Source organism: Phocoena phocoena, chromosome 1, assembly GCF_963924675.1.
Source record: "Phocoena phocoena chromosome 1, mPhoPho1.1, whole genome shotgun sequence".
Lineage (NCBI taxonomy): Eukaryota > Metazoa > Chordata > Mammalia > Artiodactyla > Phocoenidae > Phocoena > Phocoena phocoena.
The window spans coordinates 152,351,312-152,374,181 of record NC_089219.1 but is presented as its reverse complement, the minus strand read 5'-3'; the positions used below and the strand labels follow the sequence as shown (position 1 = coordinate 152,374,181).

At 53.3% G+C, this 22,870-nt stretch overlaps 1 protein-coding gene across 6 annotated transcripts in view; it reads left to right on the top strand.

The window, feature by feature from the left end:
• NFASC (neurofascin) overlaps positions 1-11,710 on the top strand; it is a 69,990-nt gene extending 58,280 nt beyond the window's left edge. For all 6 annotated transcript variants that reach the window (XM_065878143.1, XM_065878135.1, XM_065878129.1 and 3 more), the window contains 3 exons: positions 5,540-5,671; positions 7,929-7,998; positions 11,479-11,710. In XM_065878143.1, the coding sequence (XP_065734215.1) occupies positions 5,540-5,671; positions 7,929-7,998; positions 11,479-11,710 (434 nt within the window). The remainder of the gene's footprint in view (positions 1-5,539; positions 5,672-7,928; positions 7,999-11,478) is intronic.
• The last annotated feature ends 11,160 nt before the right edge of the window (positions 11,711-22,870 follow it).

Sequence of the window (22,870 nt, the reverse complement as noted above, 5' to 3'; positions counted from 1 at the left end):
CACACAATGTCCCAGGTCCCTGTGTCTCATCAAAGTAGGTGATCATCTCTGGGCCCAACCACTAGTCATTTAGGCAACCACAGGCCATCACTGTAGTCTATAGGCTCAAACATGCTACAGTGGTTCAGGAAGGAAATGGGAGAAAACCACAAGGAATGCTAACAAGCTCCCCGACTCTCACCAGAAAGATCTCACATGGGAAGTTATCACCAATTCTTGAAGCTTTTGAAGCCAAAGAGACCCGAGGGACCACAGACACATAACCCTGGACTCCAGGAGGCCTGCCAGCTCTTACATCCTGGGGCAGGTGGGATGGGGGGCTGACGGGGGCCAGCGAGACAGACAGCAAACTGCCTTAGACCTCAGGGACTCCGGGAGGAGGGACATTAGGGGACCTACTTGTATTGGGCCTCTTTCTGCTGTGTTTGGGAGAAACCCAGGATGGAGCGAGGTGAAGATGGAAAGGTGTAAAATGATGCTTAAGTGAGAGCAGCCAAGCTAAACTGCATGTGAAGAAGCCCAGGGGCTTCCCTGGTGGCGCAGTGGTTGAGAGTCCGCCTGCTGATGCAGGGGACGCGGGTTCGTGCCCCGGTCCGGGAAGATCCCACATGCCACGTAGCGGCTGGGCCCGTGAGCCATGGCCGCTGAGCCTGCACGTCCGGAGCCTGTGCTCCGCAGCAGGAGAGGCCACAACAGTGAGAGGCCCGTGTACTGCAAAAATGAACAAACAAAAAAGCCCATCCCTGTCATGCTTGTTCATCTGCCGTATTTCTGAAATATCATTTTTTTGCTGACTTTGAGTGACTGGCCTCTCTCCAATGGCCAAACCAATTTCCTCCTGATGAGAGTTCGGAGTTATGGGAACTGTCTGCCTTGCAGGTGAATTGCCCGTTTCTGAGCAGGATTGTAGGGTGCGGTGTGGAAGGCACACAAAATATGGCCTCCAGGCCAGAGTAAGAGTTATTAGGACCTGTGTGCCCCCAGTGGACGGGTGCTGATCTGGCTTCCGTTAGCTACAGCAAAGGTGGTGAGTGTAAATATACCCTGGTCTTGGGATGTTGCTATGACTATGTCCGTTAGGAATCTGGAAACATGTTGAACGGATCGATTAAGCATGGTGTTAGCAGACAAATGTAACTGCCTTGCAAAAACGCCTTATTCCTCTCAGAGTCTGTGTGTGGGGTCACGTTGTGAGTGAGATCACGTCCTAAATTTCTTTTGGTTCTTGAGAAACAGAGTCATTTTGATGGGGTCTGGTTGAGCCCACCTTACCCCAGATCCCACTGGGTTTTTGGTTTCTTTGTTTGTTTTTGTGCCTCATTGACACTGATCAATTCTAGGTGTACAACATAATGATTTGACCTATGTATATACTGCAGAATGATTAACACTATAGGTTTAGTTAACATCTATCACCAAGCATAGTTACAAAATCTACTTGGTTTTGAACAGCCTTCTGTGTCCAAACTTCACAGCAATTTCTTTGATCTTTTCAGTGAGGACTGAAGGTCACATTTGAACTTTACGTGGTGCTGTCAGGAATGGAAAGCTACATTTAATTTCTAAATTGCCCATATGGCCACTTTCCCTGGAATTGTGACTTTCTCTCCCAAGAGAAAGGAGTCTCGTGGGAGACGGCTATCAGCAAGATGGTGGAGCAAACAGGTCACCGCAGACATTCAGACCAACTTCTCTGCAAAAGGTGGCGACCACCATCCAAACACAAGTTGAAGTGGCTCCTTCATCCCAGTGCCCAGGTGGCACGTGGTCAAGCCAATATCCATGTGACCCTCCAGCTGGTATCAGGAAAAAATGAGAGCGATACCCCAGGTTAACCACAGCATATTAGGATTCAATCGGTCATTAATCAGTAAGTAGTCAATGACTGCTTGTTAGGAGATCAACATCGTGCTAAGTACCGGGGGGCCCAAGGAATACCCTTTTCTCAAGCCTTAATAGTATCACTGGACATCAGAACGCAGGAAACAGAGCAATTAAATGTTACATTGTGCAGAGTAAATAGGGGTGAAGTGGGGGTTCAGAGATCGGTGTGAGCTGGAGGAATGGGAGATTCAGGAAGGAGGGGGTACAATGTGGAAAGGTGGAGGGCAAGAAGGGTGGCGATCCAGGCTCTCTGGGGCAGGATGGGAAGAATGCAGGGAGGGGAAGACCAGAGCACCTGGCATGATGGAAGTGTTCTGGGAACATGATAACGTGATGTGTCATTGTATCCTTGGGATCTCATGGACACTGGGGTGAGGGGACTCCTTTAGAATGGTGCAGTGACGTGAATATGAGAGACATTTTGGAAGGAGTAAAATGATAGCCCTTAGAGATGAGTCGTGAAGCCACTGGCAGAAGCATGGGGGCAGGAAGGGGGCAGAGGGACCGTCCAGGGAGGTGTCAGGAGCAAGCCCTGGGCTTACAGTGTGGGACAGGCTGGAAGGACAATGAGAGATGAAAAAAGGATCACCAGCTGGAAGGGCAGGACTGGAGGGCAGGTGAGAGTAAGAGTCAAGGGTGTCGAGGTAAGTCTGGGAAAGATGCCCTCAGTGATGGTGGATGAGCGCTGAGTACAGAGGGGCTCGAGGTTAGCGTCTTGGGGGCAGAGAAAGGAGTTGGCAGGAGCTGGAGATGATGGAAGATCAAAGAGTTTACCTATAAGAGGACAGTGCGTGCACTAGAGCCAAAAAGTCTGCCAGGTTCCTCGAGGGTTTTTTGTTTTAAGGTACAAGGAGCTTCAACGTGCTAGACAGCAGAAGGGAGGAGATAGCACAGAGGAAGAAATTGAAAATGCTAGGGTTTTCAGAGATCCTTACAGGATTGAGCCACCAAGGAGGTGAGGCATTGGGTCCCTTCAGAGGGGAGAGAGGAGAGCCCTACTGGACACAGAAGGAAGGGACAGTCATGGAGGCTGTGAGGTTTCAGTGGTCTCCAGAGTGGAGCAGGTGAGCTCGACGCCGAGACACTGACTCAGAGAGGGGGGGTCACATGGGGGCAGCGAGAGGGGGAGGGGGAGCAGTTGGGAGGGGCAGTGAGAAAGGAGTGGAAGGGTGGCCAGGCTGCGGAGAAGGTCCAGTTGAAGTATGACTTAGTGAATCTGTGAGGGGCCTGGGTCTTCATCTTCCTCCAGCAAAGCTCAAGGCAAGCACAAAAAGATGCGATAATAACTGCCAAGGGGACCCACAGCAGGCGACTGAGTCGCGTGCTGGAGTGGGTGATGCAGAAGGGAGGGCAAGCGTGGAGTTTGAGGGAAGCAGAGACCCCATCAGGCCAAGAGGATGAGTGGACTGAGCGAAGGGAAGGAAGTCAGGAAGCAGATCAAGTGCCTCTATGTTCCAGGCTGTGTCCCAGCACTGGGGGGGTGACAGTAACCCTGACGGTCCCTCCTTCAGGGAGCTTACTTCTGGGTGGAGAGATGAGAGCGGAGTAGTGAAGGGCACGGACTCGAGCTGTGACGGCCAAGGGTCACAGCTCAGCTCTACCACTTACCAGCTCTGGGCCCCTAAGCAAATCACTAACCTCAGTGCCTCAGTTTCCCCACCTGTGAAATAGGGGTAATGGTGAAAATCCACCTGATGGGGTTGCTGTGAGGATTAAATTAGATAATCATGGGAAAGCACTTGGAGTCGTGCCAGCCCATAGGAAGTGCTTCCAGGTGTAAACTGTTAGTAAGGTAGCAAATGGTTATAAGTGCTATTATGAAGAGGACAAATTCGAGCCCTCGGATAGAGAGTGGCTGGGTGGGGGAGAGGGCTTTTGCCTTAGCTGGGAAGTTCCAGGAAGGCCTTTCCGAAGAGATGACGTTTGCTGAGGGAGCCATCTGAAAAAAAGAGCAGCAGATGCAAAGGCCCTGAGGCAGGAGTGGGAGTGGCCAGTGTGGCTGGAGTGTCCAGGGTGGTGGGAGATGGGACTGATGGAGCCCAGCAGATCAGGATAAGGAATGGACGGTTTTTCCTAGCAGTAATGAGAAGCATTGGAGGTTGAAGCGAGGAAATGATCTGATCCTGCATGGGGTTTAGGAAGACCTCTCTGACCCTGTGCAGGAAATGGCCTTCGGAAGCGGGAGCGGAAGCAGGGATGGGATTTGCCCCACAGCGTGCCTGGATCAGGGTAGTCACAGCCATGTTCCCATGGGACTCAGCTGCTTTCCATCCCGGGCTGCCTGGGCAGCCAGAGCACAGAGCGTGGAAGGTCTTGTTCATCAGTCTTCATTGTTTATTGAGACCCATCTTGGTGCAATACCCTTGGCTAGATGCTGAGAATGCTATAAAGACAGTTTCTCTGCCCAAGAAGAGCAAAGGGTAGACTGCACCCAGATACGTGCCCACAAAATGGTGTGTGATGCAGACCCTAGAGTACGGCACGGGCCCAGGGTCCATCCTCTGTGCCTGTGCTTCTCCCCCGAGGAGGCCCTGAGCTTCGGTTCCGGCTGCGTGGCTCTCAGCACTCCCGCTGTTGTCTGGCTCTCCCAGAGGCCACTCCGCTCGCTCTGCTGGCCCCAGGGTTACCCAGGGTCTGTTCTACCCCTGTGATCCTTCCTGTCCTCCACGTCGTGGTTTCCGTGGAAGGCTGCTTCTTTTGTTCTCCAGTCCATAGAAAGGAAGAGGGCAAGTGACTCCTACCCACCCCACCCCTTCTGATCTCTAACCTTAGCCATTGGTCCTCCAGGATGCCGTCAGATCTGCTTCTGGTCTCCAGGCCCGCCCATCCGCCCCTCGCGTCATGAAGGTGTCTGCCCACTTTGAGACAGGTCTCCACATGTCCAGGCAGGGACAGCGAGGGACCCGCTGTCACAGGGGTCTCCACGTACGGAAGTGGTCTGGGAGAGGCAGCATGGGGTGTGCTGAATGCACAGCCCTGGCCCTAACCTCGCCACCGGCCCGTCTGGGCTACCCACACAGGGGCTGTCTTTGCTGTCAGGGAGCCCACAGTGCAGCTGGGGAGACACAAGGAAGCACAGGGCATCCTGGAACTGTACCCCACCTGCGACCCGCTGCCGGGAAGCCCGATTGGCTTCAGGGCCGTACTGGTGGGACAGGCCGCCGCTCGGTGCCTGTGCAGGCCTGCGAAGGCGTTCGTTCTTCCAGGGGTTTTGCCATGTGACCGCTGACCTTGTTCCCTGACGGGTAGCATGCCGGCTCACCCCTGTGGCTCATTCGTGGGAAATCACAGTCAACCCCTGGCCTTCCCTCATTCCCCACCAGGCTGTGCCCAGCCACCGGCTTTGCAAGAATGCCACGCCTCCTGCTTAGGAAACTTCCCTTCCTAAAGGGCCTGTCCAGCCTCCTGCTGCTTATTCTGCTCCCTGTACCCCTGTCCTGTGCCTCTTTTCTGACCTTTTGACCTTGACTTTTACATTATTTTCTCTTTGTCCCTGTAGTAGGGTAGGGTAGTTTGGGCCAGAGAGCTGCTGGGTGGTACCGTTAGGCTGCAGGAGGAACCTGGACATGAAATAACTGAAGTTCTTCCCTCCCCTCCTCACCTTCTCCCATGTGAATCGTTCACCACGTGTTTGCTTCTGGCCCTCCCCCGCCAGCCTACACCAACAACCAGGCGGACATCGCCACCCAGGGCTGGTTCATTGGGCTCATGTGTGCCGTCGCCCTCCTGGTGCTGACCCTGCTCATCGTCTGTTTCATCAAGAGGAGTCGAGGCGGCAAGTACCCAGGTAAGATGTGTCAGAGGAGCGGGCTTGGGGGACAGGGCCAGCGGGCTTTCCTGTGAGTCACCAGGTCCCCTGCCAGCTCCAGGAGGCTCCGCCCTCTCAGTGAGCACAATCCTTGCCAAGCTTGGACGTACAGTCCTCTTGCCTGTTCTGTGCATCTCAGAGTTGCCAGAAAGCACTTGAGTTAATTAAGTTCGCCTGAGGTGGGGGGATGGAACAGTCCAGGCAGCCAGAGAGGAGATGGAAAGAACCCTGGCTCCCATTAAAAATGACCTTCCCTCCCCTTGACTCACCACCCATCTGCTCAGTAATTGGCTTTTTTCAGCCTGAATCTCATGAGGATGCTATGTCCCAGTGAAGGGGGAAGGAGAGATGCATTTTCTGGAACTGTAAGAGAGAGGCCGGAGTGAAGAGAGGTTTGGATGGAAGAGGCCGCAGAGCTGGGCTCTCAGCATGGCTGGGTTGAAATCACAGATATACCAAGAGAGGGTCAGATGCTCCTACCTGAGGAGCTGGCAGAGGCTGAGGGCTGGGTTGCACTGAGAGGGACCACCCCCGGTCCTTAAAGGGCTTTGAGCTTTTCTTGAGTCCCAGAGCAGTATTTCTCTTCTGTGGCCTGAAGATCCTCCAGCCCAGACAAACCAAGGTCAAGGACAAGGACCTCCGGCTTTTTTTGTTTCTGGAAATATTGACTGTTTTTCAGACAGGGATGAGAAAGCCATCTGTCTGTGATGGAGTGGGTAGGGTGACAGGAGACAGGCTAATGGATGACCCTGAGAGTGAAAATCCAGCTGGATTGCACAGTGAAATTGCTCCCTGCCCCCAAAGCCCTCGCCAGGCACACCCCATGCTCCCCAAGTGCCGGCTTCTGCACATCTCTGTGAACACATCCTCCTCCACGATCCCCTAAAACTCAACTCAAAGAGAGAGGAGATTCTGTTTTATTTTCTTCCCCTGGCCCGTGTGCCCTCAGACCCTAGGATTCTAAAGAGTTATGCCTCTCCTTCAAGTCAGGGAGGGCAGGAAATTATACTTCTTTATTGGTGAATGATGTTTTCTTTCACTTTGTTGTGCTGTGTTGGGGCTGGTTTTCTTCTGTAAGACAGAAAGGCAGAGTTAGGAGAAGGGCAGCCTTTCTGAGCTTACCCTCTGTTCCAGGTGGAACTGATGCACCTGAGAACTGATCAGATAAACTCAGCCTTCCTCTGCCCGTTCCAGAAAGTTCTTCTTACAGCTAATCTCCTTTCCTCCAGCTCCAAGGGAAGCCCCCCATCCATTAGGAAGATGAGTGAACCAGGAGCCTTGAGGCCAGGGCTCCAGTCTCCACCTTAAACTTTAGGTGCTAATTAGTTACGTGACATCTTCAAGGCCTCAGCTTCCCTCCCCTAAAATAGGGGTGATTATCCTGCCTCGTACCTCAGGAAGAAACGAAGTCACTCACCTCACAGTCTGCTGTGTGCCAGGCTCTGTGCTGGGTGCTAAGGATACTAGAGGGAGAGGTGACCTCTCCCTCAAGGACAGTGCAGCTGGCATAGTAGGAGGATCACAGCACAAGACAGGGCCTGGGAGGGACGCTGACACATCACAGAGGAGGTGTGGGAAGAGGGGGGTCGCACAAACAAGTGAGGTCACAGTTAAGAGAGCACCTTCCATTCCAGAGGTGTGTGTGGCGTGTCCTGTCTGCCCAGGGCACTCTCTTAGGAGCTTTGAAGAAACACACAGTCCCCACCCTCGAGAAAAGAACTGGCATTCTGTTACAGGCAAAATAAAGGTGCACACATAATTATAACATGGAACCAGATTAAGAAAGGTGCCAAGGGATTCCCTGGTGGTCCAGTGGTTAGGACTCGGCGCTTCCACTGCAGGGGGCATGGGTTCGATCCCTGGTCAGGGAACTAAGATCTAGTATGCCGAGTGCCGCAGCCAAAAGACAAAAGAAAAAAAGAAAGGTGCCAAGGATCGCATCCATTTGGTGTTTGGAGAAGACCTCACGGAGCGGTGGTGGGGAGCCGGGTCGGGGGAGATTTCAGTTGTCAGTGGAGATGTAAGAAAAGCCCCAGTGACGGGGAGGAGGAAGCAGAATTCACTTGGCACCCGATCAACCGTGGGAGGCAAGAACAAGGGGGGCATGGATGGGGCCTTGTTAAGAGGGAGAGTCATGGAACCCAGAGGCGGCTTCTTTGGCTGTACTTTGGGGCCCCGCAGAGCTCGAGCACGGTCAATCGTGACGTCTGTGTCTTTGCTTCCCTTACTGACCAAGTGCGAGAAAAGAAGGATGTTCCCCTTGGCCCTGAAGACCCCAAAGAAGAGGATGGCTCCTTTGATTACAGGTGCGCGATCTCCTTGACTCCTGTTCACACAGAGCACCCCTTGTCAGGTGGGTTCTCCTCACCCCCCCTGAGGCAGCCCCCTTCCCTCAGAGCTGCTCAGCTGGGCTGAGACGCCGCTGCACGGATGTCCTCTCCCATCAGGCTGTCACCTCCGCCTGTCACAGCACCCCCCCATACCCCCGGGGATGGCGCGCACTGCCCAGCACACTTACACTCATTCGATGAACAGCATTTCATTCATTCAACCGCACAACTCAGATTTATTGCATCTCTGTATGTGTGTTTCCACCTTTTTGCTCTGAAAGCGCACCCAGGCCCCCCCTTGCTGTGAAATGAGCTCTGCTCTCAGCTTGCTCTCTGCCTACACCCCACCTTAACTCTGAAGATGACGACCTGGGGAAGTTGTAATGTCTTTAAAACTCAACTAGGTGAGGGATGAAGGGGGCGTGGGGAGGTGTTCTAGGCCTTTTCCTCGGGAACTAGAATGACTTCTCTGGGCTGCAGCTTGGAACAGGCCTTGGAGAGGCATTTGGTCTGGTGCCTGTGTCCCAGATGAGAAGACCGAGGCCCAGGCTGGGAAGTGACCTGGAAGATTCCTGTGCTCTCCACTCAGTGAGCTAGTGCAGAACTGGAGAGCCCAGGGGCCCAACGTCCAGCTACCGGCGTCCAGCTACTGCCACTGTCCTATGCCCATGCTCCCCCTCAGATCTGGACGGGCCTTTGTATCTGGCTTAACAAAAGTTGTAATCTGTCCATTTTATTGGCAAGTATGCTTTGAGTAAAGGAATGGTGCAGGGTGAGTCATGGAGGTCTCGTTCCCAGGCCAAGTGCAAAGGGAGGAAATGTTCTGATTGGAGCCCTCCTTCCCCACCCCCACCAAGTCACTCTCTGGGGCCAGGTCACCCCGTCCTCCTCTGACCTCTCCTTATCCTATCTTGGGCCTCCGCCACTCTGCCCATCTGCAGCCTCTCAAACAGGATCAGATCGATGGGCGGCAGAGGCTCTGCCCACACAGGAGCCCGTCTGGCGGCTTATAGACCCTGTCTATCCATCCAATTCATGCATCCCCAGGAGCCTCCCAAAGAACAAGCACGAGAGACCCCCCCCCCCGCCCCAGGCTGTCCTCAGCACCCTTGGTGGGGCCCAGCTTCCCCATGGGCCAGGAGCTATCCTCTGGCCATCAGTTCCAAAGGCCCTGGGCCTTCTCTCCCCAGGCCCTCAATGCAGCGTGAGGAAGGGTGAAGACCTCCTCAAATACAGGGCCAGGTAACCTGCGCTATGAGAAGCCACTTCCTCAGGTACCTCTCCTCCACCAGACACCAAAGCTGTTGGGTGAAAACACCTGCCTCACCACCCCAACCCCCTGACCCACCGACACTGAGGCTGGATACACATATACTGGTGCACGCACGCACGGGCTTCCACACCACGCACACACGTGTACACACACGCGCGCACGCACATACACACCCCTTGGCTTCGGCTCTGGGGAGGCCTGCGGCATCCATCCTAGAGCCCCCACTTGGATGAGTCCAAGAGTCCGAAACTGGGAAAGGGGAGAAATTAATACATTAGAGGAAAAACCAAGTTTCTGGGTGGGACAGGCTGGGGGTCTGGCTCACCCTGCTCGTCTGGGACCTCGCTGCCCAGGCACCTCTCTGGCGTGTCTCTCTCTGCTTCTCTCTCCCTTGTCTGTCCACCTGGTCCTCGAAGGTCTCCTGGAAGGTCGGCTAACAGGTGGCTGGACCAGGGGGCCACAGTCATTGGGTTTCTTTCAGGCTTCCCTTAGGAGAGGTCTGTTCTTTCCAGACCTAGATCCTCTTTCTCCACAAGAACCTGACACACTAAGGACCCCCCCAACCCCCACTGGGCCACCCTGTTCAGTGATTGCATTTAGCTTGGGGGCCTCGAATTCCCGAGAACCACATAGACACATAGACACAATTGTCACTCCCTTGCAGGGGGAATGGAGGGCGCCGGGGAGAGGGTGCCTGTGAAAAACACTGGCAAGTCGGGTAAGGAGCCCGGTCATTAGAATCTCCTGGTTCTCAAAACGTGAATTCCACCCCCTGAACAAATACAGCACAACCCCAGACACCCACTTCCCTCACTCAGCTGCCTCTCCCATAGCACTGCCGTCAGAGAACACAGTTAAGCAGGGTAACGGGCCGCATTCACTCAGCTCATGGGGGCAGTGGGCTAATAGCCCTCCATCTCCTGATGCCTAGGTCCTCTGGCTCGCGGCCCTGCCCCGACAGCCGTCTTTGACCAGCACTGCGGTTAGAAGTGAGAACTCATGGCCCACTCTAATGGCAACTCAGCCGGTGGTTTGCCACAAGCCCAGGGAGGGCTAAGTGTGGCCTGGGGCAAGGGGAGTGGGGGTGGGGGGTGTCTGCTCAGACCGCCTGGCACCGCTGTGGTCGTGCCTGCCGGGCCCCAGATGCCCACTGCTGGTCCGGCTGCCCCCTGCCGGGACCTCGTCTCTCCTCTGAAGTGCAGCCAGCAGCACCTGGTCCCCGCCTCTGAGCCTAGAAGAGCCAGGGGAAGGGATGTGGTGCTTGAGCAGATGCCGGCCCCCTCGGGGTATCTCACTTCCTGGGGGCACAGCAGGCACCCCAGTGGGTAGATGCCACTTTAACTACCAGCTCTCCTTGCATGAGAGGAGCTTAAGGGCAGGACCTGGGGCCTCAGAGGGGGGCTAAGCTGGATCCTCTGAGCCTTGCTGGTTTTGTCTCAAGTTGCTGGCCCCTCCTATCTCATTTGCATGTCCCTCCCTCCTCCCTCCATCACTTGCTAGCCCTGAAACAACAGCATCTGTCTGTGGATAAACCAGAGCTGAGAGGAACACCACCAAGACAAAGAAGGGGAAAGGCAGGGAGAGGTTTGTCCCTTTAAGGCCCAGACCCTTGCTTTTTGTCAAGAGCAGAGTCTTTCCGGAGACAGTCACAGATCACAGACAGTCAAAGCTAGTTGAACCCTCTTGATGGAGGAACTAAGGCCCAGTAAGAAGGAAGGGCTTTCCCAAGGCTGCAGAACCACACAGTGACACACATGGGACCAGAACTCCAAGTCCTTGACTCCCCTTCTTTGACCCTTCCTGTCCCCCTGGTCTACAAGCGGCTGGCTCTGCCTCACCATGGGGTGGCGTCCTCTGCCCGCTTCCATCCCGGAGAGTCACCCAGCTTCCCAGAGAGGACCCCAGACCCAGCGTCCAGGAGTGTGGGTCCATCCCAGCTCTGCACCAGCTTGCCCCTCGCCTGGGAGACGATGCTGCCCTCTCTAGGCCTCAGCTTCCCTTCTGCAGAACTGGCCGGACGAGGAGGGGAGTGAGGGCTGATCTGGGTCATCCCTGAGGTCCCGTCCTCTCTGAGCTGTGTGGTACGCATGCCTGGCAAGAGGCTGGAGGCCTTCCTCCGCCCGGCCTGGGTTTGGGCTGCGCTGGGTGGGCCAGCCCTGACTCTCTGTCCTCTCTCCATCCAGTGACGAGGACAACAAGCCCTTGCAGGGCAGCCAGACGTCCCTGGATGGCACCATCAAGCAGCAGGAGAGTGATGACAGCCTGGTGGACTATGGCGAGGGCGGCGAGGGACAGTTCAATGAGGACGGCTCCTTCATCGGCCAGTACACAGTCAAAAAGGACAAGGAAGAGACAGAGGGCAACGAAAGCTCAGAGGCCACATCTCCTGTCAACGCCATCTATTCTCTGGCCTAACAGAGCCCCCCAGGCACAGCCACTACCTTGCAAGTAGAAGGAGGGGAGAGGGGGAGACGAGCCACTGCAGACCTACCACAAAGCCGCCACCACCTTCAGGGACAAGGGTACAACATGGGAATCTGCCAAGCTGTGAGGACCAGTGACCACCCAGCCAACCGCAAGCCCCCTCCCGATGACCCCCCCGGGGTGCCACCGGTGGGCGAGCTGGAGCCATGGCTAAGCTCAGCTGGAGGGAGCCCAGGTCCCTTGCTCAGCCTCACAGCCACCCCCAGCCTCTACCCACACTGCCTGCCCTTGACCTCAACACACACACTCACCAGTTTCTGTTGGTTACGGTACTTAACTCATTGTCTTTATTTTTGCTTTGTGGGTCTTCTCCTCCAGACCCAACATCTCCATTTTCTTTTCCTTTTGAAGAAATGTCCCTGGAAAAAAAGAAAGAATAGGTGGATTCTCCCCCAGGAAACTTCAGAGATAGATAGGCAAAAAAAGGATTGATCCGTAAACGAACACATAGAAAAGCTATAGTATTCAAACCGCAGCTGGGCCAACGTATTTCCGAAGGATGCCTTTCTCGCCAGATGCCTCCCCTGGCCCCCAACCCATCCACCTCAGCCTTGTCAGTTGCTGAGCTGGGCTTGGCTCCTTTCTGGAAAATGACAGTATTTTTGGCAGGGAGAGGGTAAGCAGGCCTCCTTGCCTTGCTCTGGTGCAGTTGGGAGGTGGGCTTACCTCTTGCTCCTGGCTCTTACCCTGCCCCTGCCTCTGGAGTGTCTGAGACGAAAGCTGCAATGACTGAAGGAGTTTAAGGAACAGGAGCGGGAAGGACTTCAGCTCCAGTGACTGTGTACCTCAAGCAGAGGAAAACCAGGCGTCCGTCCCTAGGGAGCTTTGCCCACCTCTAGAGAGAAGGAAAGGGCTAGGTTTGGACTTCCTGCCTCCCCATCAGTGAAACTCAGGATGTGGGAGAGAGGACCACACCCACTGCATCCAGAGTAGAGGGTGCCTCCCACCTGGTCGGGGTCTGTGCTGCTGCCCTCCAGGAGATGGACCCCTGCGATGTGAAGGCTGTGCCGGTGTGCTTGGGGGTGGAAAGCACTGCTCCCCCTTTCGTCTCTAGCAGATGGCAGCTCCTGTATGATGTTGAAACTGGTGTTTTATGGCGTGTGGATGGGGCCCTGCTGCCCCCAAGACTGAGCCGGTGTGTCCTTTCCTTAGGGTATTTACCTATCAGGAGCCCCTCCCCGCCCCCCCCCAACAGTGCTGTAAAGCCTGGCCTGGGAGTGCTCTTCATATGCCTTATGCAGCTCTGACCTGTCCCTGCAGTTCCCAGGTTCCCAGCCCCTCCCTGCAAGCCTTGAAGCCTCCAGTGACATCAGTCTCAAGGAGAATGGGGCGGCCTATGCAAGCATCACAGCAGAACCAGAAGCAGCCACTCAAAATGTGTCCTGCAGCCCGTTGCCCCAGATGGAGACACTCGCAGACCTGCAGTTCTCTGAGACCCAAGGCACTGCCTTCACGCTCCCCACCTACTCCATTTTGAAACCAAAGGTACCTAGCCTCAGAGAGAGAAAGAGAGAGAGATCTAGAGCCTAAGAGTAACCCTTCAGCTGTTGCTGCAGCTAAAGTCGGTTTCAGGAGGGTGAAGCTGACCCCCAGTAGTGGACCACCTGCCACAGACACAGCCTCTGATAGGAGCCTCCAGCTTCTTGCCAGGCGACCTGGGCAGGAGCAAGGCTGTGTCCTTCAGAGACATTCTTAAAGCATCGTTTGCCACATGTTTAAGCCGCAAAGGTATTAGCAATGCCTGCATCACTTAATAATCAGTCAGTTGAAGGTCAAGCCCATAGGCACACCTACTCTGTCTGCAGGTGAGAAAATGTAGCCCAGAGCTGAGCCAGTTATGTTGTCTGAACCCGAGCGAGTAACTGTCCTTTGGTCCAAGCCGTAGCCAGGTGTGCTGCCCGGAAGCCTGGGGGGAAGCGCTCTCGTGATGATGGGGGACAGGGCGAATAGTAGGGGACTAGGGAGCCAGCTCAGGGGTCCCCTCCCCTGCCTTTCCTCCTCCACCTGCCTGGATACTGCTGGGCATTCCTGTAGCCTAGGGAATGTCAGGGAAGTGTGCCTGTGAGCTGAATTAAAGGACCGGCCTTTCCAGAAAACACTCTGGATCTGAGCAGAGCAGTCAGCCTCTCAGGCCCTCATTCCATATTGCACAGGACGCACTAGTAAACTCATTGCACCGGAAGTAAGCTCTTTGGGTAGGATGGACCGTAAGATGTCACACCCGTCCCTCTGCCTCAGGAAAGTCCTCCACACAACTGATGATGGGGGAAGGGCTGACAGTCGTGGAACTGAGTCTTGGGACAGAGTGGCATTGGTTGGCATTGGTTGGCACTGAGTGCTTAAGCCGCCAGTGGCTCCAGGCTCAAAGGGAAGAGCTTTGGAGCGGGAACTTGGTCCTGGTGCCTGCTGCCTGAGCCTCTCTTCTCTGCCCCTTGGGCCAAGTTGCTGAACTTGTCTGTATTTTGGTGCCTCTGTCTCCCCTAGTCAGTCCCTCCTTTGAAAACCTGTCCCCACGGAGGGGCATGGGCCCAGCTAAAGGAGCGGGGAGGCCAGTGTCTGGGGAGGGCACCACTGCGGGGCCGGGGGACAGCTGCCTCTCACCTTGCCTGGGTCGTTGTGAATGGGACCCTTCTTTCCTTACCTTGCTTTTGGGGAGATGGTTGAGTTTCAGCTGAAAAGTAGCCACTTCCCTCGTCCGTTGCCTTCGCCCTGAGGGGTCAGAGGCATTTGGTCTACCCCCTTCCTGGCAGGTCCCAAGGTCTCAGTCCCAAGGTCCGAGAGGCTGCTGGTGCCAGTACTAATCACCCTGCAAGGGGACCGCTGCCTGGGCCCAGACAGTGCTTTCATGGTTTCCGTGCATGCAGTTAGCCCTGGAAAAGGGGTGGGAACAGACCCACAGATACCTGTGGCTTTTCCAGCCGCTGGACTGCCTCCCTGCACACAGCCGGCAGCCACACCGGCACACTCACAGCAGACCTAGTGGCAGGCGCCTTTGCAGGGCAGCACTTTCGGGGGAGCAATCCAGATTACGACCGTGTCTTGAAGAGGATGAGTCCATAGCCAGACCCGCTGGAGATGAAACGTGAAGGGCTGTGTGGGGTGCCGTGCACAACTCAGGGCAGGGGAAGGAGGCTGCCCATGCTGGGCCCCACTTGGGCAATTCTTGGAGGCAAAACCAAGAGAGACAGAGTCTGATCCAAAGGAGAGCGAATCTTCCCCAGGAACAGCACAGGCAGCAGCTTTTTAAGGCTCCTGGGGCTCCTCTTTGCAGTATCAGAGCCAAGTCACAGAGCATCCCAAACAGCCCGTGTGACGAGAGCCGTGGGGATTTCACACACCCTTGCCTCAGTCTTTGCAAGGCTGCTCCACTAACACGCTGAAAAGGCGAGGCTTCCTGGGCTCTCAGCTGGTGGGGCGGGTGTCAGGAATCACTTCTCAGCGGGAGGGCACAGAGCACACTCCCCGCCCGTGATACCTCGGTCACCACTGCACCAGCCCCTGCCACACACACACAAGCCCGTGTTGTAATTCGTTCCACCCAGCTAGGTCCACTGGAAAGAAATCACCCTGTGGATCCGAGTTGATCTTTACATGGTGGCTTAAGAGTAGCATATAGGGAGATCCCTGATTAAAACAGAAAATCAGAGGAGTCCAACGAATGAAACAAAGAGCTTGAAATGTCAGGAGGACACTCAGTGCCCCGGGCAGAGCCCAAATCCTGGGCAGCCCCTCCTTGAAACCAGGCAGGGGCCACCCCATGGGAGTTCAAGCCAACCTTGTGGCTGTCCCCAGCCTGCCCAGCCCAAGCCAGGGCAGTGCCCTTTCCTTCCCTCCCCTACTAAGAATGGGTTCTGAGAAGGAACAGAGGGAAAGGAGGACAGCTGTCCAGGGAAGCCACCATACCCCACCACCCAGTATCTCAAGCCACACCCAAAACCAGTGCCCCTCTAGCAGTACATTAGTATTAAATGGATGTTTTGTAACGATAAGGATGGAAGTGAAATAGGTACAAAGCTGTCTAGCTTAAGACAGGATCAGATCTCAGCACGCAGAAGGATCACAGAGCTGATCTGATTGAAAGTACTCATCGTAAGCTAAAATCCAGGGAGGTAAAGGGACTTGCCCAAGGTCACACAGCTAGTAAATCAAGGTGAGGTAGGGCTTGAGCTCAGGCCTTCTGACTCCTTGTTCAGTGTTCTTTCATCTCACTGCAGCTGCTGCCTTGGGAGCAGTGGTGTTACTTAAGATCTGGCCTGCTGGTTCACTGTCTCCCACGTCTCTTTCCACGTCTCCCACATCCCCATACACCTCCACAGATGAAATCAGCGGATTTTTCTGAGTCCCAGCTCAGCCAGTCTGTGCCAGCCTGTGGTGAACCAGCCGTGCTGTTCAGGGGAGACCCAAGCCAGGAGAAGAGAGTGACGAGCTGATTGGTGTTTGCCACCATGAAGCCTAGAGTATCCCCTAGGGTGGTGTCTCTCGCTTCGTCGTAATGCATCGCGCCCCCAGCATACTGTGTCCCTCGGAAGAGCGACGGCCACAGGGTGCCGAGGGGCAGCAGGGCCCATGGAAGCTCCCCCCGACCCCGGGATTTGCTGGGCTGGAGGTCAGCACGTGTAAAGACTTCAGTGAAGCAATAAATACAAAAATCTGGGAGAAGAAATCCAGAATTTTGTGCACTTCTCTGTTTCTTTTTCAAAAAGGATGCAGATCAGGTGACCCTGCCCTGCTCTCCTTTCTGATTCCCAAATTCGACGTCCTCGGTCAGTGTTGTCCCTCTGCCCAGCTCCCAGCTCTTTGCCAACCTCACATCCTCCTGCACTGAGCATCAGTTGTCTGTGGCGTGGCCACCTTCTGTCCCGGTCCCACCCTCACCCATGCTGGGCCCTGGAGGACCTCTTGCCCTTCACCTCCCTTCAACACACACATTTTCCAGTTTGTTCCTTTCAGTGGGGAAATCTTTTCCGAATGTCTCCATCCCTTCCCACCTACCCACACACCCACAAATTGGTCTGATCTTTTCTTCCATTGGTTAAATATTTAACTCACCATGGCACACCTCGTTTTAACCCCTCTCACATCGTGTTCTTTCCTTTTTGCGAGTTGTTTTGCATTAACCAACGTTGTCAGTGACAGATGCATATCTGAGGGTGTCACGCTCGACCTTCAGCAGGGAAGGCTTCTGGGTCGTGAGGACCATCTAATATGTGGACTTATAAACGACTGCATGAGCAATGAAAAGGCCAAATTATTCAGAATTTTTTTTGAATCACTGTAAAAAAAAAAAACTGATTTCTTTTGTATAGAGAACACTAAACGTATAATAAAAGTTGTTCAAAATGGACTCTGGCCATGTAATTTGTTCATTTTCCCTAGTGGGTAGAAGAGGGATGTCTGGGGATTAATGACAGAAATGAATCATGGGGTTTTTCATGGGCACCAGACAGCATACCCAGAAATTCCGCGATACCAGCCCCCATCTTGAAGTTGGTCTTATCTTGGAAAACTCATTGGCACAGTTAGTGTTTTCAAGGTAGAACGAGTGGTAGCCATGGAGACACCCCTGACTCAATGCAACGGACGTGTGCTTGTGCACAGCCACCTGTTAAGAAGGGCCGTGTCGGGATGTGGGGAGAAGGAAAGGAACGTGCAGTGAAGCTCTGCCTCCTAGCCGCTCCTCCTTTGCAGCCCTGCCTGCCCTGAGGATGTGAGAACACCGGCATATGCCCTGCCTTGTGCCTGACACAGAACAGACATTTCATATCGTTGAAAGGATGAATAAAACTGCTTACAACAAACCAAACCCCCCCTCTTAATAGACTCAAAGGAATCTCAATCAACAAGCGAGTAGAGAAGGGAAGGAAACACAGGGGGCTGTGTTGGTTAGCGACACCGCTTAAGTTTCACCACGCCGCCTTTCTTGATACTTTGGCCTGTCGTGCACATTGCCCCTGAGGAGTGGCTGAAGACCGTCACCCAGGCAGCGTGAGGATGCACTGTAAGCCCCCTCCCTTTCCTCAGGTTAGTGTGGGGAGTAGAGTGGTTCTGCTCGTGTAGAAAGATAACTAGTGGCTTGTAGGCAGTAATGGGAAATAAGGGCAAAAAGATTCCCCTGCAAATGTAGACCCAAATCTCTCGGACAAAGAACTGCAAAGTAACTATCCAAGCCACCTGTGTTTATTCTTCCTTCAGAAAACATCATTGACTTGAGGGGTTATTGCTTCATTAGATTAAAATAAGACCTTATTTCCAGGTCTGGCTCCTGAATAACTCGTTGGGTTTATCACACACCACCTCTGAACCTCCCTATTCACTTACTGGAATATGAGAAAGACCTCATCATTCTCAAGTTCACAGATTGTCTCAGAAATTTGCTCCTTGTGTCCACTTGCACTGCCCCTCCATTAGTCCAAGGCCTCATCCTGAATTGACAGTGTCCTTGCCTCCTGTGTTGCCTACTCCCCCTTGAAACTGTAGCCAAAAGGGTCTTCTAAAATACAAATCTGATCATGTCACTCCTTGACTGGAAAACTTCAAGTTTGCTACAATAACCTTTGCTATAATAACCTTGTTTGCTATAATAGGATAAAATCTAAACTCCATGGTTTGACATGTTAGACCTTACATCTGCAGCCTCATTTTTTTTTTTTTTTTTTTTTTACTACTCCTCACATATACCCTAAATTCTAGCCATTTCAAGCTATTTCCAGCTCCCTTGACATGCAATGGTTTCTCAGACTCCTCAACTTCGGAAATTCAATTGAGCTCAAAAAGCACCTATTAATAACCTACTCTGGGCCAATTAATGACATAAAGTAAGTAGGATAGAATTCCAGTCCTCAGGAAATTCAGACTGTCATGGGCGACAGTCAGGTAACAAAAGCAATGTGATAGTGTCCAGGACAGCATACTGTGGGTTCAACAAATGAATTATGGCCCAAAGGTGAGTCCGCTTGGAATATTCTCCTCTCAACCTTCCAGAACCCCCTCCCTCTGGATAATTCATAATCCCTGGAGTTGATGCTCACAACCAAGACTTGTAAGTCCTGATTCCAGGCTCTCATACCTCTGTAATCACCTTTCTCCTTACAGATCATCTCTCTGGGCTCCTGGAAGGCAGGCTGTGGCCTCCGTGCCGGGTCACACATCTTTAACAGGAAGTGCAGGTGACACTGTCTCAGGAAGTCCTCCCTGATCCTGATATGACCGCACAAGTACACACGTACACACACACACACACACACACACACACACACACACACACATCAGCACGGTCTGGTTGAGATCCCCTCGCTATGCCCCCAGAACACCTATTTTCTATCTCTCACTGGGGCTTGTCATATGACATTTATTGTCTGTTTCTTTCACTAAATTGTGACCATCCTAAGTGTAAGAGACCATTTTTTCACCTCTATCCACAGGCCAGTCTGGCACAGAGCAAGGACAAAATGAAAGAATATGAGTGAATAAGTGGATGAATGAATGACAGAGACAGATTCTGGCTTTGAAGGAAAGAAGTGGCCAGGTGAATTCGAGACTTTTGTGTCATCCTCTTTGGATATTTGGATTTTGGACTTGGATATGACATTTGGGGGGCCCACTGGCCCATTTTTAGAGCAGGAGCCCTCTCTCAAGGGGACAGAAGTGGAGAGATGAAGCGACCACCTTATTCGAAGAACATGGACCTCAATTTAACTGAGGCCAAACAAAGAGAGGCCCGCCTCCCTTCAGAGCCCCGGGAAACCCCAGAATATCTGTCATCCCTCATCCCTGTCTTCTGAAGGCTGCGCCTCCCAGCCCATTAGAAATGCTAATCTCCAGCGTGCAGTTGGATTAACTGACCCAGTGGGAGGGGACAAGTCATCTTCCAGTCTTTATTAAGAGTGAAGGCTATACCTGCTCTTGCCCAGCTGCCCCCAAAGGGATGGAATCTGAGGATTCGTTATGGCTCCTCTCATCAAGTCAGCCTCTACTGCTCAACACCGTATTAGATGGAAGCGGGTGGGGGAGGGCCCATTTCAGCCACCCTCTCCCCACTTAATGCATCAGAGCCCATTTGTTTGATGCTGGTTCCTGCTGGAGCACGGGCCGGGCAGTGGGCCTCAGAGCAATTTGGAGCCACAGCTGCGGCTCAGCGGCCCAGCTCCCCACCCCCACTCCCACCCCCCTCCCCAGAACTTGCTGCTGACTAGCCCCAGACCCCACGATAGAGAAGCACAGCTTTGTGTAGACAGGGAACAGTCTGGCGGGGTCCACAGACAGACTCTCAGTCCTGGCTCAGGCTCCGCAGGAACTCATCTTACCCACCCTAAACAGGAACTCTGACCCCTCAGGCTCAAGTAAGAGACCACAGCAGAGGGCGAGCTGTGCCTGGAGGGCAGGGGAGTAGCTCACTCCGAAACAGACAAACAAAATTACTTAGGATATATTTAAAATCACAGTTGCCCTCTAACAGGGCTGAATCCTATTAAATGGAGGGTCCAGGATTGGTCTGGGTAGGGAGTTTGCAGATAGCAGCGAGAGAATCCTGCATAACAGAGGGGAGAGATTTGAGAACTCCGCAGCAGCCCAGGGCAAAAGGCAACCTAGGCGCAGAGACAGGCAGAAGGAAGGTTAGAGTAGTGGTTTCCAAGTATGGTCCCTAGACCAGCAGCATCAGAATCACCAGGGGATTTATTAAAATGCAGATTCTCGGGTCCCCACCCTGATCTACCGTCTCAGAAACTCTGAAATCTGTGTTTTGACAAACCCTCTAGGTGATTCTGAGGCAGACTGAAGTTTGAGGACTCCTAGACTAGAGGGCCACAAGGAGAAGGCTGGGCACTCTGGGATGTGGCCCTACCTGGTGCCCCCAAATTGTCAGTCAAATCTACCCAGTTGATGAGTTAGCTTCGTGTGAGTAGACGTTTTATAAAAACTAGCAAAGTTGGCGAATTCTACATCCAAAGTGACGCAGGATGAAGCAGAGACCACAGGAGGATGTAGAGGTCAGAGCACAAGACCTCAGGAATTAGCAAAAATTACGGGAGAGACTTTGACTTCCACAGACCATGGAATTGGCAGGCAACTAAGCCATTTATATGTAGATGGCAAAGAGGCAAGAGGGCACCAGCTGGTACTTGGGTCACCGTGCATTTACATTAAGTGACTTAGGAGAAGAGTAACCAATAGTGTTGACGCCGGCCAACTGTGCAAAGCAGAGGGCTGCGCACTTTATGCAAATGTTCTCTTAACCTCACACCAGCCGCCTGAGGCAGGTAGCTTTCTATCCTGTTACTCATGAGGAAACTGTGGCTCCGCGTGGCTGGATAACTTGCCCAAGGTAGGTGACAAAGCCAGAACCAGCTGTCAGGTCCGTCTGACTCTGAAACCTCAGCTTTCACTGCCACACTTGGGTATGAATGGGCATCATTGTGAAGAATTAGCCCTGGCGACGTGCTTCAAAGGCTTCATGCCAGAGCAGCCCCTGCCAGCTCTTCACAGGACCCGGCAACGGTTTATCCCTTCCTGCTCTGCGCTGCTGTAGCAGGACATGTGGGCTCCTGACTCCACCCCAAGGGAGCCCAGGAGAGCTCAGGAGAGGGTTGGGGTGCCATGCAGCCGCTGGTCATGTGATGAGGGGCAGGGAAGCCATAGGCGCTCATCCTTCTGCAAGTCGGCCTTGAGTACCTAGAAAGAGCCAGGGCTCGGCAGACAGGGCAGTAAGGTCCTAGCTGTGTGACCTTGGGCAAGTTACCTAACCTTGCTTTCCTCAGTTTCTTCATCTATAAAACAGGGGTTATAATTGTAGCTACCTTTTAGGTTGTTGTAAGGGTCAAATTAGTTAAAATATGAAAAATGCCTGATGCATGGTAGGCACTATATAATAATTTGTTAAATTTAGATAAATGAATGAATCCCCTTCTTCTGCCTTCTAGAATGTTCACCCTGACCTTGACTCCTTCCTTCAAAAGTCCTTCCCATCCTTCCAGCCAGGCTCAAACCCCTCCTTTCATAAGTACCTTGGCCCACAGGTCTGTCTCTCTCCAAGGAGCTTCTCTTGAACTTCCTGCCTCCCCTTCTCATTGGCCTTCAGCATAAGTGCCCAACTTGTCCCTAGGCCTGGCCAGTCTACAGGCCTCTAGAGGGCACGACAGCAACTCATGACCTGGGGTCATTTCCCCTGAGATTTAGGAGCCCAATGCCCAAGCTCAGCACAGGAGAAACCACCTCTTCTAGGCCACAGGTATAAGACTCAGGGCTCCTTCCTGCTCAACACTGACACACCTCTCCCCAAGGAAGGGGAGTTTGGCAAAGACCATCATTGATGCAATCAGCTCTTAGGTCCAGAGAAGCTAAAATCTGCCATCCTTCTCCCTCCCAAGGTCCAGCAACAACCTCCACGGGAAACAAAAAACAAAAGGTCCTTCTTCCTGAACCACATGGGCGTCCTTCCCAAGTTTTCCTCAGGGCTGTGCCCTGGTGTGGCTGAGGTAGTCAAGGCCACAGGCTAACTGCAGGGGAGAGAATATGGGCTGGACTGGGTGTGCACAGGGGCCACTGGGGCAGTCTTTAGTTGTCAGGGTCCTTGGAGTCACCCCAGCCCCTCTCAGTTATGTGCATGCAGCTTGGACCCACAGGATGTGAGGGCTGGTGTGAGCCCTGGTCCATCCCCTCATCCCATGGATTCCCCACATCAAACGCTAAATCCAAATTGGCTCTGCCACACACCCCCGTGAATGCCCTGCCCTTGCCTTCCACATTAGCTGAGGCCTCCTTGGGGAAAGCAGGCTCACATTTCAAATTATGGCCAACCAGACTGCATTTGAAAAGGCTGAAGGTTTTTCGAGGGGAGAAAAAGAAAAAATATATATATACATACACAAACATAAGTAGACTCATTCTAAAGACAGGTAGAAATAGTTTGGGATTTTTAGCTGCCCTAGATTCCCCCTGGCCCTCTATCTCCCACCAAAGCAGACAGCTGGAAGCTGTGCTGAGTTTGGGAAAGTTGGGGGCAGAAGAGACAATATGATAATTCTCAGGAAACTCGTCTTATCCTAAACTGAGGAATATGTAGGTATAACTTTCATTCCCAGGAGCAGGTAGGCC